General features: G+C 49.0%; 2 protein-coding genes across 14 annotated transcripts in view; one reads left to right on the top strand and one right to left on the bottom strand.

The window, feature by feature from the left end:
• The first annotated feature begins 500 nt into the window (after positions 1 to 500).
• TRO (trophinin) lies at positions 501 to 10,617 on the top strand. 7 transcript variants are annotated; one of them, XM_019669250.1, is made up of 13 exons: positions 501 to 815; positions 2,125 to 2,198; positions 2,477 to 3,658; positions 4,324 to 4,428; positions 4,537 to 4,600; positions 4,860 to 4,939; positions 5,458 to 5,549; positions 6,232 to 6,311; positions 6,405 to 6,447; positions 6,859 to 6,921; positions 7,482 to 7,596; positions 8,398 to 8,505; positions 10,412 to 10,617. In XM_019669250.1, exons 1-13 carry the CDS (start codon positions 647 to 649, stop codon positions 10,508 to 10,510), a joined length of 2,274 nt encoding a protein of 757 aa, XP_019524795.1. In that variant the 5' UTR covers positions 501 to 646; the 3' UTR covers positions 10,511 to 10,617. The 7 variants fall into 7 exon arrangements, with proteins under 7 accessions (XP_019524795.1, XP_019524790.1, XP_019524791.1 ...); XM_019669245.1 differs by having other exon boundaries at positions 8,398 to 10,217; positions 10,391 to 10,503; XM_019669246.1 differs by having other exon boundaries at positions 8,398 to 10,217; positions 10,412 to 10,499.
• Positions 10,618 to 11,888: 1,271 nt separating this feature from the next.
• The window catches only part of PFKFB1 (6-phosphofructo-2-kinase/fructose-2,6-biphosphatase 1), a 57,553-nt gene continuing 51,579 nt past the window's right edge, over positions 11,889 to 17,862 (bottom strand). For 5 of the 7 annotated variants that reach the window (XM_019669255.1, XM_019669258.1, XM_019669257.1 and 2 more), the window contains 4 exons: positions 16,343 to 16,472; positions 13,698 to 13,760; positions 12,600 to 12,664; positions 11,889 to 12,259 (listed from right to left, as the gene is read on the bottom strand). In XM_019669255.1, the coding sequence (XP_019524800.1) occupies positions 12,200 to 12,259; positions 12,600 to 12,664; positions 13,698 to 13,760; positions 16,343 to 16,472 (318 nt within the window). In that variant the 3' untranslated portion in view covers positions 11,889 to 12,199. The other 2 variants (XR_002126947.1, XM_019669256.1) reach the window with 2 other exon arrangements.

The raw sequence follows: 17,862 nt of genomic DNA, 5'->3' as shown, positions 1-17,862 counted from the left end.
GAAACCTGTATTCTGTGCTGGGGAGCAGTGCTCCATTGAGAGAGAGAGAGAGAGAGAGAGAGAGAGAGAGAGAGAGAGAGAGAGAGAGAGAGAGAAAGAGAGAGAATGAGAGCGAGAGGCAGAGCGAGAGACTAAATACTTGCTTAGTGCAGAAGTAAAGGAGGAACATGGCCCCCCCAAAAATCAGACTATGTTGATATTCTTTAAAAGCATCAATATAGTCATCAAGGAATAAATAAAAACCGTTGGTAGACTTTCTTACATTTACCGTTTTTATTCTGAATTGATTTCGATGTGGGGACACCTATCTTTTAGTGTTTAGTTTTAGTCTTGTCACACTTGAGAGACAGAAATGAATATGACCTAGTTCCCTGTACCCCCCCCCCAGAGCAGCTCCTGGGGAGAGAGACTCCCCCACACACACACACACACTACAGCAACACACTATGTAATTAGTGTTGGCATAGAGGGGGCTGTGGCGAGCGTTGGTGTGGGAGCTCAGAGCAGCACGTTCCTCTGAGGGGGAATAGAGGAATCAAATGAGAATGTGGATACAAGGTGGGGGATAGAGAAATCAGCTGGAGGATAGGAGAGAGTGATTGCTGAGTAAGGGGTAGTAAACAGAAAAGACACCACACTGAGGAGAATGGGAAGATGGAAGTGGATGTGGGGGGAGGTTGACAGGCAGGGAAGGAGCCCTCTCTGGAGGCGGAAAGGGGCAGGACCACTTCCGGCTGGGGAGGGGTTAGCTGACAGTTTCAGACCTAAGAAGAGGCTTGAAGAGAGCAGACGCCTTCTGGAGTCAAAAGGACGAGGTGAGCGAAGGTGCCCCCCTTAGTGAAGGCTCTGTGGGGGCCTCTGGGCTGCAGCTTCGACGTGCTTGACTCCATTCGCCCCTAAGGTTTGAAGGAAACCTGCTAGGCATTCAGGAGCTAACTGCATCGAAGTGATTGGGTTTAGAGGTGCCTGGACCCGAATCGTACGGAAGAAAGGAGGGGGTAGAATCTCCTTTGGGCCACAGAAAGGAGGGATGCAGACTCGTTTGATAATGCAGAAAGGAGAGATCAGCAAATCATTCAGAAGACAGAAAGAAATGAGCAGAACCCAGTTTGGGAGGGCGATGGGTGATTTCAGGACCCCGTTAGGCTGGAGAAAAGGGTCAGTATCTGGTTTGGGCCACAGAAAGTAAGGATCAGGACCTGGAGAAAGGATGGGTCAGAATCCCATTTGAACAGCTGCATGACCTGGCTCAGACGGGAGGAAAGAGGGGTGGTACCCGGTTGATTTTGGTTTGAAAAAGCAAGGGACAGAACCTGGTAGAGTTCAGGAACGAGGAATACACAAAAGCATAATACCGTTGGATTTGTGGTTGGGGTATCCATATTGCAGAAAGGGCGGGACGGGTCACTTGCAGACGTGGATGTGGGGGAGCGGTGTTGGGGTAGGGGCGGTGCTGGGGCTTACTGCAGAGCCACGGGAGGGGGCATATTAAAGGAAGGGGAGGTGCGGAGAAATACTGCAGAGTGGAGGAAGGGGGCTTATCTGGAAGGGGCGGTGATTGGCTGTACAGCTGAGGAGAGGTGGGTGGTGTTGGGGAAGGGGCGGTGCAAAGAGGTACTGCAGAGCGGAGGGAGGAGACCGGTGTTGGGAGAGGGGTTGGACTGAGATGTGGTGCTGTTTAGAAAGAGTGGGTCAGTGGTGGGCCGAGATGCTCTTTTGCTCTGAGAGCAGGGAGCATATGTCAGATTGAGGTGGTCAGACTGTCTTATCCACCAAAGCTGCTTGTGCGCCGAGAGCCTTAGATTGGGGTGCCCCCCCCATCTGATTGGTGCGCACGCGCACTATCAAGTTGCGGTAGTGTGTGTGTGTTGGTGTGTGTGTGTGTTGGTGTGTGTGTGTAGGGTGAAGGGGCGGGGTGGTAGAAATGACTTATGGTTTCTTGTAGGCAAAAGGATCTAGGCTTTGGAAACCAGACGGTTTGGGTTTGTAGATCTGAGAATCCAGTAGTTGAGGGTTTGGGGCCCGAGGTTAGATGAGCTTCCCTACTCCTTCAAGATAGGCAGGAGGTCTGGTGAATCTCTACCTCCTTCCTATTCTGCCCTAACTCAAACCCCTTCCCATCAGGCTCAACTGTTACCTGGCCTTCCAGAAAAATGGATAGGAGAAATGACTACGGTTATAGGATGCCCCCGTTCCAGGTGAGGCCTCTCTGCATTCTCACCAGCCCATCTGCCCCATCCTAAACTCACTTCCTGCTCTTGAGCCCCCGACCACTCTTTAGTTACGTAATTTCCGGCCTAGCCTGTCTTAGTCCTCCCCTGCATGGTGGAGGAGGAGGAGAAAAAAACCCTGCCTGTCTCTTTCTTTTGCCCCCTTCCTCTTCCCTCCCCCTCCCCTTCTCACTGCTCAGAGGGAGAACTTCATGGGAATGGTGGGCTGTAGGATGGATAAGCAGGTCATAATTCTAAGTGTGCAGGGCCCTCTGCCTCCCCTTGGGAGCTTGGGGCTTCACTTCCCTCCAGATGTACAGGTTGAGACCACTGAAGAGGACAGTGTCTTGCTGATGCACACTCTCTTGGCGGCAACAAAGGAACCCCTGGCCACGGACCCGCCAGTTGCCAACCGGCCTAAGAAAAGCAAAACCAAGAAGGCCCCTATTAAGGCTATTACTAATACCATATCTGCTGCCCCTCCAGGTCCACCTGCCAATGTGATTACCACTAACAAGCCTCAAATACTTTTGCAGGCTTTAAAACTGCCAATCATCCCCCAGATCAACCAGGCCTCAGCTACCACTGAGGCAGCCAGTACACAGGCTTCTTCAGTTACCACTCAGCCGAAGAAAGCCAACAAGACAAAGAGAGTCATTGTTAAGGCAGCCCAAGGCACCCAATCTCCAACTGGCAGTGAGAATGTCACTACACAGATCAAGTCACCTTTGCAGTTCCTAAACCTACCAGTCACCCCACAGACTACACTTGCCAGTGAGTCAGCCAATTTCCAGGCCTTCATAGTCTCCACCAAGCCTAAGAAAGCTCCCAAGGCTAAGAAGGCTGCCAATAAGGCCCTAGCTAGTGCCACTGAGATTTCACAGGCTTCAACTACTACCTACCCAGCTACCACCCAAGGCCAAATTACCAATGAGACAACCAATACCAAGGCCACAGTAGCCTCCATTCGAACTAAAAAAGCCTACAAAGACAAGAAGGCAACTGTTAAAGGCACAAATACTGACCCAGAGCTCCCAGAGGCCGCAAATGCCACTGAGAGAGCTATCAGGCAGATTGAGGCCTCAGCAGAAGCTCTCCAGCCCCCAAAATCCAAAGGCAAGAAGGCTACCAATAAGGCTATAAATTATGCCTATGAGATCTCTGAGGCCCTACTTGTTACTCAAATGGTTGCAAACCAAGCCCTAACAGCCACCTTTCAGGTTAAGAGAGGGTCCAGGGCCCAGAAGACTGCTACTAAGTCCAGGACGGCTGACAGCCAGATTCAAATTGTTGACCAAGGAGCCCAGGCCAAGATGGCCAGCTCTCAGACCAACATAAGTGCCTTTGAGACTCAGGTTGCTGCTGCTGTCCAGGCCCTGGCAGATGACTACCTGGCTCAGCTGAGTCTGGAGCCCACAACCAGGACCCGGGGCAAGAGGAACCGAAAGGTGAGATCTCTGACACACCATCCTTAACTTTGCCCTTTGTTTCCATTCTTATCCTCCTAGTTTGTTCATTTGTTCTATAAAATTCTACTGAGCCTCTTTACTCTGACCCAGTTCCTGTGCTCACATAGGCTGTGAGAGGTGCTGAGAAGAATGTGCTAGAGTTCCTAGTCCCTGGCAGTTCAGATTGGTGGGGAAATAAGACATTCATACACTTAACTACATCCTGTATATAATTCAACTTTTATTTACATAGTAGTTACCATGTGCCAGGCTTTGTGTTGGGTACAGTCACACAGGTTATGTTCTTATGTTTTGAAAGTAACTCTTACAAGCTAGGGATCATAGGTCCCAGTTTTACAGATAAGAAAACTGAGTCCCAGAGAGGTGAAATGACTTGTCCAAGGGGTACAGATAGCAGAATAAGTGGTGACTAAAGGAAGTGGAATCCCAGGCTCGGCCCTTGGGTTGCTCCTGTCCTGGCAGGGAAATGAAATGCCTTCCTGAAGACAGATGAAAGACAAGTCTAGGATTCAAGGTGGCCAATAGTTACGACAGGACCCACTACAGGAAGGATTTAGGGGACTTTCAGGAGGAGGCAGTATAAGGAGACAGAGCCATCTCTTTCACCTGGTGACCCTGGACCTTACTTCTTTCTGGTGATACAGTCCAAGCATCTGAATGGGGATGAGAAAGGTGGCGGTAATTACAGGTGGATCCGATGGGGCCGGAGGCCTCCGCCACCCCGAGATGTGGCCATTTTGCAAGAAAGGGTAAGAATCCTGTTGCCCAGTCTCTTCTTCACCTGCCCTCTTCTCTGTCATCCTTCCAAGTTTTCTGAAAACATATTGAGATTTCCCCATGTATTCCTCTTCTCCCAGGCAAATAAGTTGGTGAAATACCTGTTGGTTAAGGACCAGACAAAGATTCCCATCAAGCGCTCAGGTAGAGTCATACCAATCCTCCTCCCTGAGCTTTCCTCTTTACTCCCCTCTCCCCCCTGCCATGGGGCTAACCATTTACCTTTATGGCCTCCTCATCCTCTCATATGTCCTCCCCTACCCTCCTCACACCTGCCATGGCTGGCATCTCAATTTAACACAGTTTAGGACTTAAACTGCACTGACCCCACAGGGCTGGCAAAAGGAATGCAGCTCTGTGGCCCCTGCTCAGCTCAGTTGCTCCAACCTCTCCCTTCCTGCAGACATGCTGAAGGACGTCATCCAAGAATATGGTGAATATTTCCCAGAGATTATTGAACGAGCAAGCTACGCTTTGGAGAAGGTGAAGGGGCAGCCTTGGGGGATGGGCACAACGGAGAAGCCTTGAATCGAACAAAGGCATACATGTCCTTTCTGGGGGGACTACAGAGACTTGCTAACCCAGACCCATCACTGTATTGATGGGCAGACAGTGGTGTAGGGAAAGGCATAGACTAGCCCAGGGTCACACAGCAAGTCAGTGGTAAAAGCACAGCTAGAACTCAAGCCACCCAGCTTAGCCCTGGCTTCTGTTCACTGCAGGATATGTCCTGTAATGTATTTCAGATGCTCACCTCTCCCTTCCATTCCTCATTCTGTCTCTGTAGATTCCCACTAATCACAAAGATGATGTTGATAATAGCACATTTGTTGCCTGTTTGCTGTGTGCTGGCCACTTAGCTAAGTGCTTTATTTGCATTATCTCACTGATTTCACACACACACACACCCTAGGTACACGGGGAGCTGTGGGACGCTTAGGAAGTTCATTGATGCCTAGGCTGAATTTTGTGATCTGACAGGTTATTCTTTTACTTGGCAGATGTTTCGAGTCAATCTGAAGGAAATTGATAAGCAAAGTAGCTTGTATATTCTCATCAGCACTCAGGAATCCTCTGCAGGCATACTGGGAACGTAAGCTGGTAAAGGGCTGGGGTGGGAGGGAGGCTTCTGCTTTTGTCCCCACACCTCCTTGGAGAGTCAGGAAAGATGGCCTGAAAAGCCCCCGTTCCAGCTCCCGCATGTAGTTGGAACCCTGCACACAATAGTGGTGCCTGATTATGATTGACTGAAGGGTGCGGAAGCCTGGGGCAGGGCATTCCTACTGTCCGGTTGTCTGTTTCTCTGGAAGCTTCCCAGGAAAGCAGACCTGTCATTGCTTGTCTCTTCCTACTGGCCTTGGTAGAATGGTTCTCAAGGAAGGGCTTCCTGGTGTGGCTGGATCATGATACTTGAAGGGCAGGAGCGTCCCTGGGGCTGTGCCTAGAATTCTGTTAGGGCTGAGGGCTCTGGGAGAGAAAGAAGGGACTCACATTGACTGAGTGCTTGGGTCCTACCAGGTTGACAGGATTTCTTCAGTCCTCTCAGCAACCTGGGGAGGGGAGGATGTGATTTTCCCATTTTACTGTCTAGGAGATGGAGGCTCAAGAATCTATAAGTGCCTTGCCCAGGGTCACATAGAGCTTGAAGCATAGACTGGGCAGAAGTCTCTGATATCTGAGGAATCTGGGAGAGGCTAGCCTAGTGAGCTGGCTGGTGTGTTTTTTGCAGATGGCTGCTGGACATAAACATTCTCTCTGTCCTATTATTCTCCTAGGACCAAGGACACACCCAAACTAGGTCTTCTCATGGTGATTCTGAGCGTGATTTTTATGAATGGCAACAAGGCCAATGAGGGTGAGTGGCTTGGCATGCAGCTGAATGGGTGGCCCCCGTTGGAATTCCACGTGTTCATTTTCTGTCCCTGTCTCCTCTTGCCTCCCCTTGCAGCTGTCATCTGGGAGGTGCTGCGCAAGTTGGGGTTGCACCCTGGGTATGATTGTTCTCTCTCAGCACTTGCTGTCCATGTTGTCCTTTGGGAAGAGAGGATGGTCCCGGGATTGTATCAGCCTGGTGGTCTGGTGGAGTGGGTGGGGGTGCCCGACTGGGTAGAGCGCCCAGGGCTCTGACCTGGGTGGATGGGGAAATGGTCCTGAATTCTCTGCAATCTGTGTCCCCTATGTCCTCTACCTGCTTTAAGATGAGATATAAGATAGACCTTCAGGGCATCCCTGACAAAGAACCATGTGGCCTGCTTCTAGTGACCATGTATGTGTTAACTACTTTCCTGGCTTCATTGAGATGGCCTCATGTGCTGGAGAGTTCTCTTCCACTTTGGGAAATGCCTCTGCTCTCATTTGGGAAGTTCTGACCTCTGTTCATGGGTTATTTTTCTCATTGTCAGGGTGAGGCACTCGCTCTTTGGGGAAGTGAGGAAACTCATCACAGACGAATTTGTGAAGCAGAAGTAAGTGGTGTTTTAGCGCTTTGTCAGGCCCTGAAGTGTGGGTGTGCTGGTCTGGTTCAAAAAGTACTTGTGTAGTCCTTTTCTTACACTAGCTTTAAAGGTATGGGCATCCTGTGCCCTAAAACTGAGTCCTATCCACAGTTCCCATGAGTGGACCATTCCAAGGCTGGGCCAGATCAAACACACGGCCATTGTATGGGGTGTGCTCAGAGCAGGGGACCCGAAGAATGGCTCCTCTGTTTACAACACACCCAACAACAATGTGGGTTTACTCCTCACAGATGGCAGGATACTTTAGCTTTCCTGTGACATCATGCTCTATACATGCTTCCGCAGCAGCACCAAGTGACTACTCTGCACAGAGCCAAAGGGAAATGGCTCAATACTGGAGGCCAAGACCATGAACTGTGTTTGGGAGTGAGTCTGGGGAAGGAAGGTCTTGGAAATCCTTCTCCCAGGAGCTGAGTTTATATTTGTTTAATGGAAGTTGCCACCTGGTGTCCAGTGGTTAGTCAACAGATTTGCTTGGTTAGAAGACAGTTTCATTTCCTTTCTCCAAGGTACCTGGAGTACAAGAGAGTCCCCAACAGCAGACCACCTGAATATGAGTTCTTCTGGGGCTTGCGCTCCTACCATGAAACTAGCAAGATGAAAGTCCTCAAGTTTGCATGCAAGGTAACAGGAATCCGGCCCTGACTTGGCAATATTAAGGGTATGGGTTGCCCCTGATTGGGGCAGGCTATGTGGAGAGATGGGCAGATACAAGGCAGCCTGCAGTTCATATATAAACATGGAATTTCATTTATGTGGCAGAGTGCTGCTCAACATAGTTTACATTGTTTCATTCATACTTTGCATTAGTCTGCTTAGGCTGCCATAACAAAATACCATAGAATGGGTGGCTGAAGTGACAAATTTATTTTCTCATGGTCCTAGAGGCTGGAAGTCCCACATTAAGGTTCAGCAGAGTCAGTTCCTATTGAAGCCTCTCTTCCTGGATTGCAGACAGATGCCTTCTTGCTGTGCCCTCACATGGTGGGAGAGAGCCTCTTCTTATAAGGACACCAATTCCATTGGATCAGGGCCCCACTGTTATGACTTGATTTAGCATTACCTCCATAAAGGCCCTATCTCCAAATACAATCACATTGGGGCCTGGTGCTTCACCATGTGAAATTTGGGCGGGGGGTGAGGGGAGACACAAACATTCAATCCATAACATTTTTACTCTCTTATCATTTCCCATATTACAGATGAAGACACTTACGCTCAGCGAGGTTAAGTAACTTATCCAAGGTCACAGCACCTAAGTTATCAGAGCTGAAATTGGATCTCAAGACTGACCCATGCTAAAGCTCCAGTAACTAAGAACTTAAAAAAAATACTGCTATTAGTTTTATATAAAGCCCATAGTAGGTACTTAATATATAATTATAAATGTTATTTTACTTATAATGATTATTATTCCCATTTCAGGTACAGAAGAAAGACCCCAAGGACTGGGCCGCTCAGTACCGGGAGGCAGTGGAGATGGAAGTACAGGCTGCAGCTGTAGCTGAGGCTGAGGCCGAGGCCAGGGCTGAGGCAAGAGCCCAAATGGGAATTGGAGAGGAAGCTGTGGCTGGGCCTTGGAATTGGGATGACATGGATATCAACTGCCTAACAAGGGAAGAGTTAGGCGATGATGGTCAGGCCTGGAACAGAATTTCACTTGAAATTGAGGCCCAAGCCCAAGAAAATGCAGATGCCAGCACCAACATCGACTTCAGCAGAGGAACTAGTGTGGGAGCTAGTTTCCACGATACTGCTAGTATTAGCATCAGTAGTGCAACCAATGGTGGCTTTGGTGGCAGAGCTGGCAATAGTTTCGATGGCACACTCAGCACCAGTGCCAGCTTCAACAGCAGAGCCGGCCTTAGCTTTGGTGGCACACAAAGCACCAGCTCTAGTTTCAGCAGTGAAGCCAGCATTAGCTTTGGTGGCACCCCTTGTACCAGTGCCAGCTTCAGTGGTGGGGTCAGCTCTAGTCCCAGTGGTCCACTCATCACCAGTACCAGTTTCAGCAGTGAAGCCAGCGTTAGCTTCGGTGGCACCCCTTGTACCAGTGCAAGCATCAGTGGTGGAGTCAGCTCTAGTCCAAGTGGTCCACTCATCACCAGTACCAGTTTAAGTAGTGGAGCCAGCTCTGGCTTTGGAGGCACACTCAACATCACTGCTGGCTTCAGTAGTGCGCTCGTTACCAGTACCAGCTTTGGCAGTGCACACAGCAGCAGTGCGGCACTTAGTGGTGCACTGAGCACCAGCACTGGCTTTGGTGGCACACTCAGCACTAATGTCTGCTTTGGTGGCTCTCCCAACTCCAGTGCCAGCTTTGGTGGTACACTCAATACTAGTATCTGCTTCGGTGGCTCTCCTAGTACCAGTACTGGTTTTGATAGCATACTCAGCACCAGCATCTGCTTTGGTGGCTCTCCTGGCACTATTGCCAGCTTTGGTGGTGCACTCAACACCCGTGCTGCTTTTAGCAGTGCTGTGAGCACGAGTACTGGCTTCAGTGATGCACCTACCTCCAACTCTGGCTTTGGTGGTGTGTTCAGCACCAGTGCTGACTTCAGCGGGGCACTTAGCACATCTACTGACTTTGGCAGTGCTCCCAGCACCAGCCTCTGCTTTGGCAGTGTGTCTAGCACCAACTTATGCTTTGGTGGCCCTCCTAGCACCAGCACCTGCTTTAGTGGAACTACCAGTGCCAGTTTTGGTGATGTACCCAGCACCAGTGTGGGTTTTAGCTTTGGCAATGGGTTAAGTACCAGCACTGGATTTGGTGGTGGACTGAGCACCAGTGCTGACTTTGGTGGTGGACTGAGCACCAGTGCTGGCTTTGGTGGTGGACTGATCTCCAGTGATGGCTTTGGTGGTGGACTGGGCACCAATGCTGGTTTTGGCAGCACACTTGCCACCAGTGCTGGCTTTAGTGGTAGCTTCAGCATCAGTGATGGCTTTGGTGGTGGGCCTAATACCAGCTTCGACGGAGGACTGAGTACCATCATTGGCTTTGGCAGTGGTTCCAACATCAGCATTGGCTTTACTGGTGAACCCAGCACCAGCGCTGGCTTCAATGGTGGACCCAGTTCTATTGTTGGCTTCGGCGGTGGACTGTGCACCAGTGCTGGCTTCAGCGGTGGACCGAACAGTGGTGCTGGCTTTGACGGTGGACCAAGCAACAGTGCTGGCTTTGGTGGTGGAGCCACCAGCCTTGGTGCCTGTAGCTTCTCCTATGGCTAGTGAGGTTTCAGGTAATTACAGCATTTCCACAGCCAAGGCCCATGGGTTGGATAGAAGAGCTGGGAGATGTTATAAGAAACCCCGAAGTGGGATGGCACGGTGGGGAGATGAGGACAAGGAAAGAAGTATGAGAAAACAGTATATTTGGTGCTAAAATACGTTTCTGTTTGGAATTTGTTTTCAGGTTTATTTCCCATGTTTACAGATACCACTAGAGTTGCAGCAGTCCTTCCCATGGAGCCAAGATCCCTCCTTGGAATCTGTGTCCACACATCAGTCTAAGCAGATACTTCCAATCAGCTGAAGGTGGCATGCTATGAAAAATCTGGTTGCTAATCCTGCTTTGTTGTTTGCTTTTTTTGTGTGCTGTCATATTTTAGTATCAAAGTTACATTAAATTTGCAAAATTAATTGGAGTTTTTTCTTTTATTGTGTACAGGTTGTCATGAGTGATATTTTGGGTTCATAGAAGAGCTAGAGATCAGCGTAGCTCTTTGGGGAAAGTGAGCTCGAGCTTTAGGCTAAAAGGCAAGTGTGACTTCAGTGGGATAGAGACCTGGAGAAGCATGGCAGGCAAGTGGATAATAGCTTGAACAAAGAGAAGGAAGGGGAATGCCTGGAACAAAAGGCAAAAAGAGAGTTCTGGACAGCATGTATAGATTCATTTTGAGATGTTTGTGTAAGAGTGGAGGGATAAGGAGGTAAGTACAGGTGGACACAGGAACAAGGGAGGGTTTTACTGGCATAGGAGAGAGACCTGAGCATGTTGCATATGCTGGGGGCAAAAGCCAATAGAGAAGGACAGGACATAGATAAAATAGTCAGGAATTGACTGAAGTAGCTCATCCCTGACAAAGTGGGATGGGATAGAGTGCCGGAAAAAAGAGGATGCCCCTGACTTTGAACAGGATTTAAGGGTGGCTGTGGAAGCAGATAAATGTAGATTTCCTTCAAGCAGTGGTCAGCAACCCTGTAGTAGATTCCAACAACAACAAAAGATGGGCAATGTGGATTATTCAAGGTTTGGGTCTTGCTGGTGGCTGTGATAGACAGACAAAGGAACAAAGACAGTGAGCATATGAGTCTGTCTTTTTAGCACTGGGTAACTGCCCAGAAATACTATTGGGCTGTTGGAAAAGTCATGACACGTTTTTGCAATGAAAAACATAGAACATAGAAAAAATCCATCATGACTTTTCCGACAACCCAATACATGCATGCATGCTGTGTGGGAGGCACGCTGCTAGGGATTCTGTGGATTACAGTTGTAAGGACTAGGGGTCAGCGGTAAAATCGTGGGGATGCTTGTATTTCAGAAGTCACACTGGGGAGAAGTCTAGATGATGTCAACATCCATGGAGTGGGTGATCAGTGAAATTGAGGGGACCCCGAGACTGGGAGACCAGGGTACTATTTGGATTATTTATATGGACAGTGATATCACTCAGGATGGCAGCAAGAGATGGTGGAGAGAGGAGCACTGTGGTCCAAGTGCAGCTTCTCTGAGTATAGGGATGATGGTGTCATGCCCCCAGCCACACTGCCCGCCAAAGAACAAGGCCCATAGGCAGTCACAGAGACCTAGCTCCTCCCTCACTTTTAGAGGTGCTACCTCAAAACCCTTCCTTCCAGGAAACGCTCACCCATTCCACACCCCACAGCAACAGAGCCACTTCACAGGGTCAGGATCTTGATCCTGTGGGAGAAGCCTCACAGTGGCCTAGTCTCCCCTCTTATAGGCACTAAAAGAAGTTTTTATTGATACGTGAATAAAAATTAAGAAAAATAGTTTCATCCAGAGCTAGACAGCTCCATGGTTATAGCTAGAAATCAAGACCTGCCTTGGAGCTGCTGAGGACTTCTTCACTGGAAGCAGGGCTTTCCCAGGGAGGCCAAGTCCAAAGTTTTCTAAGGGTAGGAGAAGAGCAAGGACAGCTTCTCTTAAAGGTAGAAGACAGTGAGGACAGAGGCAGTTTGACCTCTTGGAAAGGACTCAGTAGTGGGCAGGGACGGTGTCCAGGGCTTCCTCAGGTTCTCGGGTGATGTCCACATTCTGAGAAGAGAAAGCCCAGGCTTAATAGGAAGGAGACAGCAGTGTGGAGCCCCAGCCCCTCCCCTGTCTGTTGTCCTCACTGCCAGGCTCCCCTCCAGCCAGGCCTGGATCCTGACCCTTTTCTCAGACAAGCCTGGGGGAATCCGCCTGAGGCCTTTTGGCAGGGGTTGCTCTAGCCCCGCATCTCCGGTGCCTTCAATGCGGTGGTTCCAGCATTCCTGGGTGCTGGTTATTCTACTCGATGGTGTGAAACACCCAAGCTCTGAGACACGGGTGGCTTTTCTGTGGGAACAGGTGCTTTCACCACATGCCAGCTTAGGCCATGGAGTCCCTCACCTACCTCAGGCTTCTCCCGGTGTGTGTTTACGGCCTCCACATTCAGGTAGATGGATTCCACTTGACAGCCTCAAAAAGAACAACCCGTCCGTCCATCCATAAACTCCCAAGGAAAGCACAGGTCTTCCCTAAGATGTCATTACCTCCCCCACCCATCACCACCCACACCCCCCAGTGCCACAGTTTGTGCAGTTGTGACTGCCCTGTGCTCAGGGGAATTTAGACCAGCTCTGTGATGTGTGGGGAGGACACCAGTCCCAAGAGGCAGCCAATGGGATGTCCTCCCAGCTCTTCCCCTAATAGTCCCAGCATTCTCTGAGCCTCAGTTGCTCAACTGTCAATGGGCAGGAAATGAGAAGAGATGATCTCTGGGTCGTCCCTCAACTCCTATGGACAGCAATCTAATCTATATAACAATGATGGAGCTCTGCAGATCCTCAGAGGTGTGTCAGACGGTGAAGTGCTGGAAGATTCCTGGGGCCATCATTCCCAGGTAAAGTTTACTTAAAGGACAATTTTTACAGGTGTGGAAGGTCACAAAGGAGTTCTGGGGAGCCTGAAGGAGGGGAAAGGTATCACTGGGGCCTGGGGCTGGCAGAGGAAGCCCAGTGCCTGTGAAAACTCCCTCAGTTCCATCCCTGTGGATTGCACTCTGCTCTGGGCTTCGGTACATCGTCTGCCCTGTTCACACCCCAGAAGAGATTTGAGTCTGTCTCTTCCCTGGTCATAAACATTTCACAGCTAACTAATATCCCGAGAGAGTCTAAACTGCCCAGGCTGGTCTTTGAGACCTTTCTTTAATCTGGCCCCAATGTACACTTATTCTGGTCCCTTTTGTGGAACCCTTTCCTCCTCCTACAGCTTGGTGCTCTATGCACAGTGCTTTGGTAGAGACAGAGAAAGTTGGGGCCAGGCCCTAGTTTAGAGTCCATCTTAGTCCTTGTGCATTCTCATCTTGCTACCCCCCGTCCTGCTTCCACCAGGACATCTAACGACCTACCCAAGGAACCTCTCCCAGGACTCTGCTAGGCAAATGGTAGACACTGGAGGCATGCTCATGGCCTCTGTGTGCCTTTCCCCAGATGAAGGTGGGGGCTCTCACCATAAGCCACAGGTGTGAGTTTGAGCACCGTGTGCAGAGGGCACTTGAGATATGGCAGCTCATCTAGAAATGGGGAGAAAGCAGCTGTCAGAAACAGGGTTCTGGAGAGGTCAACAAATCCCCCAGCATGCAGGTTTACAGCACTCTCCCCTGTCCACACCCCTTCCCCAGGGTGGGCCTCCCCAGGGGCCCACTCCCCCGCACCCTGCAGGGGGCAGTGCTGAGAACAGGGTGGTCAGAGTGGAAGAGAGCAGAGAGGAGGCAGGAGGGCCCTGGGGAATGCAGGCAGACTGTGGGTCCCCCATGAGGGTCAGGCTGGCCACCTTGGAGGTGGCCTACCTCCTCACTCACAGTGCAACCACGACACCAAGGCAGGCCTTCCTCCTGCCCCAGCCTCCCCCACCACAAAGGCCCACACTACACCTCAGCAAGTGCTTTCTGAGACCCTACTGAGTGCCAGGGTCCTCAGCATGCACCTGGGCAGCTCCCACAGCTTTCTCCCCACCCAGGTCTGTGTCCTCTGACTCCTCTCACCCTTGTTGATGGACAAGCATTCCTCGATTCACTTGTTTCCAGTTATTGACTTCTATGCATTAAGTTTTCCGAATAGTCACTGACCATTTCGTGTATGGGCTTAGGTTTTATTTACCTGACAGCCCGGAGGGGAGGGGATGATCACGCCCATTCAATGCCTGAGGAAATTGAGGCTCTGAGAGGGAAGACAGTCGCCCTAAGGCACACAGCTAGGAAGTGGCAGCACTGGGCCTTGAACCCAGAACCCTCTGAGTTCAAAAATGTGCTCTGCCCACTGCAGTCTGCTGCCGCTGCCTCCGAGGGGCTCACAGGGTAATGGGGGTGACACCCCCACCTCTCACCGCTCTCTGATGACACCCACCTTGGCTGCCCTTACCGCTCCCAGAACCCCACCCCTCACAGCTTCCCACACCTGAGGTTCATCATGAGCTTTAAGGGGCCTGCCAGCGTGCTCCCAGCCCCCTGAGACATCCGGTTTGGCGATTTCCTGGGCGTCCATCCCACTCCTCCTTGTATCTTTGTCACCATCACCGCCAGGCCCTGGGCCCGGCACTTTGGTACACTATCTCCTTCCAACCTCGCTGATACTCTGCAGGGGTTAACTTCCTCATGGCACATGTGACAGATCAGTCTCAGAGAAGGGAAGCGACCTGCCTGAGGTCTCTGACCCAGCTCTGCCACCGCCTCCACAAGTGACCGTGCCTCCACAAGTGGCCGTGGCCCCACCTTTTCTCTCCCCGGCCTTCAGAGTTCCCATTTCTCAGGCACAAGATTGGACTAGATGTACTCCGAGGGCGCCCCAGCTGTGAGATCTGCGTTCTGAGTCACATCATCTCTCTGGACCTCAGTTTCCTCACCTGAGTAATGGGGGCAAGAGCGTGTCCCCAGCCCTGCCTGGCCCAGCTCCCAGGGCAGCCGTGAGCAGCTGGTGTGGCCTGTGCATGAAAGCAGGTAGAAAGTAGGTAGAGCAGCATGCAAACAGGATGTGCACGTGCCACCCACACTCTCCATGTGTGTCTGAGAGGGGAGGGCATCTGGAATGCATCTGGGACCGATGTCCCTCCCTGCCCTGCTGAGCCCCGTGACCTTGGGCCACTCAGTTCACCTCTCAGAGCCTCCGTTTCCTCACCTGCACAGTTGGGTTACAGTGCCCGCCTCACAGTCTCAAAGACAGCACCGAACACTACAGATGCGGACGGTGTCCGAAATCTAGCAACAGAAGGACCCCCCATTCCAACCCTTTTTCCAGAGAGGAGATTGAGGACCCGGCAGAGGAAATAACTTGACCAATGTCAAGTTCTCAAGTTCCCCGTGTTTCAATTCTGCATTACTCCGTCTTACAAGTGCCCTTGATTTTGAAACTAACAAGGTAGAAATGATAGAAATCTGCAGGACATTGCATGCTTCAAATACGACTTTGCACTGTCCTCACACACCCTCACAGTATTCTGGAGATGCCAACATTTCGGCATCCACGTCAGAAATGGACTCTCACACCTTAACGTAACACAAAAGTCTCTTGCCAGGCCACCTGCCCTAGTTTGCAATTCAGTATATGTAGTCAGTATATAAATATAATTACAATGCGTGGATATTTTTTAAAGAAATAATCATTTAAAAATTTTTAAATGAAAACATCACTATCCTGACGAAATCGTCTCTACAGCAAAGACAGAAACCTATAAAAAGGATCATGAGGCCACAAAAGGCCCATTACCACCTAGTGACAGCATGCTTCAGAGAAATACTGGCTCAGCATTTCCAGGTTGAGGTAAACTGTTAAGGTTGGCTTTGAAAATGTTAGCTCAGAATGATAGGAATACTAATACTAGCAGCTAACACATATGTAGCCCATGTTATGTGTCACATGTTGATTTCTTTAAACTTCATTATTCTCCCCATTTTACAGATGAGGAAACTGAGGCCAAAGAGGTTAAAGCAATTTGCCCAAAACTAGCACATGACAGAACAAGAACTTGAACTCAGGCTGTTTGTTCTAGATACTGTAGTCTTAACTACTAAGATATAAACCACCAATTGCTGGTGTCAGGTTCTCAAACACGTGATTTTTTTCCAGCTCCCCTTGCCAGGAACAAAGAGGAGAGTGGTACCTGAGCTCTTATCCAGGAAGTAGGCCAGGAGGCACCGCATGACAGCCTGGTGGCAGATCACCAGTACATTTTCTTGCCGTTCTAGCTCCATTATAACTGGCTCCAGACGCTGAACCAGATCCTCATAGGACTAAAAATAAGAGAAATACTTGGGTAAGAAAGGGAGATAAGGTACATTTTCCCAGAGCAAAGGAACTCAAGACTAGGAATCAGGAAAACTTGGTTGTGGTGCCAGTTTAGTTGTTGACCCAGCATCATGACCTTAGGAAACTCACTTTTTTCTTAGGGTCTTAGTGTTCTCATCTATGAAATGGGAAGGCAATCAATATATTTGACTAGGTATTAGTAACAATAATAAAACTTCCCACTACAAAAATTCCTAGAAAAGCAAGATGAAATGAATGCCTGCACTGCTGAATTTTCAAGAAATAAAGGAAACATTTTAATTATAGGGATCCAAAATGAAGAAGAACTTGGAAAAAAGAGTGATAAGTGAATGTAGAAGCCACAACTGCCCTGGGGGTATTTGCCTTTCACACTATCCAAGAGGCTTGAGTTTTTTGTGTTCTTTTTAAATTAGTTTCAGGTGTACAACACAGTGCAATAGTTATATTTTTACCCCTCAAAGTGACAACCCCTCTCCCCCAATTTGCCGCCTCACTCCCACCTCCCCCGATATCATACATATCTATTACAATTCCATTGACTCAACTCCCACACTATACTCCACATCCCGAGGATTGAGTTTTTAAAACCTCATAGATACAGGAGACAAACCTTAGGTGTGCACAAGGTAGGGAGTAGGGACTGAAATTCTCAAATAAACCTGAGACCCTTGAAGGACTACATTCTCAGTAAAGCATAAACTAGAAAAAAATGTATATACAGGCAAAGGAAAATAATAAGAACATGTATCATTCTCTGCTTGACTCTTAGTAAAAAGAAAATAATATATAGGAAATGCCTCCTATAAGAATGTGTAACGACAAGCCTACCCTCAGGTGGGTTAGTGGTTCAGAATTACAGTATCCATGTGTTTTAGAAAATGCTAAGTTGAGAGTTTAATAAAAAGTGATTTCAAATTGTTAACTCCTCGGAGTATCTGGAAGAAGCAAATGAAAATTTTCTCTGGATTCCCTCAACTCAGATTGCATGGGATTCCCACCGATAAATTTTTGCCAAACTACAGCTCATATAACACATGAGGAAAATAAGGTATCATGAGTGAAAATAAGCAGAAACAACAAAAGGAGAAACTTAAAAACTTATGATAAAGGATCCAAAATATAAAACAAATATACTTGACATTTTTAAAGAAATAAAATATGGAGTAAAAAATGTAAAGAAGAAACAAGATGCTACCAAATATATGATGTAGATTTGAAAAAATATTTAAATAGAATTTCTAGAAACAAAAAGTATATTCATTATAGCTGTTACAATTCCACAGACTGTATTTCCTATGTTGTACTCCACATCCTGTGACTATATATATATATATATATATATATATATATATA

The sequence above is a fragment of the Hipposideros armiger genome, unplaced genomic scaffold, assembly GCF_001890085.2.
Source record: "Hipposideros armiger isolate ML-2016 unplaced genomic scaffold, ASM189008v1 scaffold_551, whole genome shotgun sequence".
NCBI classification, from domain to species: domain Eukaryota; kingdom Metazoa; phylum Chordata; class Mammalia; order Chiroptera; family Hipposideridae; genus Hipposideros; species Hipposideros armiger.
The sequence above is the reverse complement of the archived record's forward strand: the minus strand, read 5'-3'. Positions and strand labels throughout refer to the sequence as shown.

What these genes read in the sequence shown, in the direction of transcription:
- TRO (XM_019669245.1), top strand. Translation starts at nt 647, where the DNA reads ATGGGAAGATGGAAGTGGATGTGGGGGGAGGTTGACAGGCAGGGAAGG. An exon ending in TCTGCAGGCATACTGGGAAC is followed by an intron (nt 5,550 to 6,231) that starts GTAAGCTGGTAA and finishes TTATTCTCCTAG; the next exon opens with GACCAAGGACACACCCAAAC. An exon ending in TGGCAACAAGGCCAATGAGG is followed by an intron (nt 6,312 to 6,404) that starts GTGAGTGGCTTG and finishes CTCCCCTTGCAG; the next exon opens with CTGTCATCTGGGAGGTGCTG.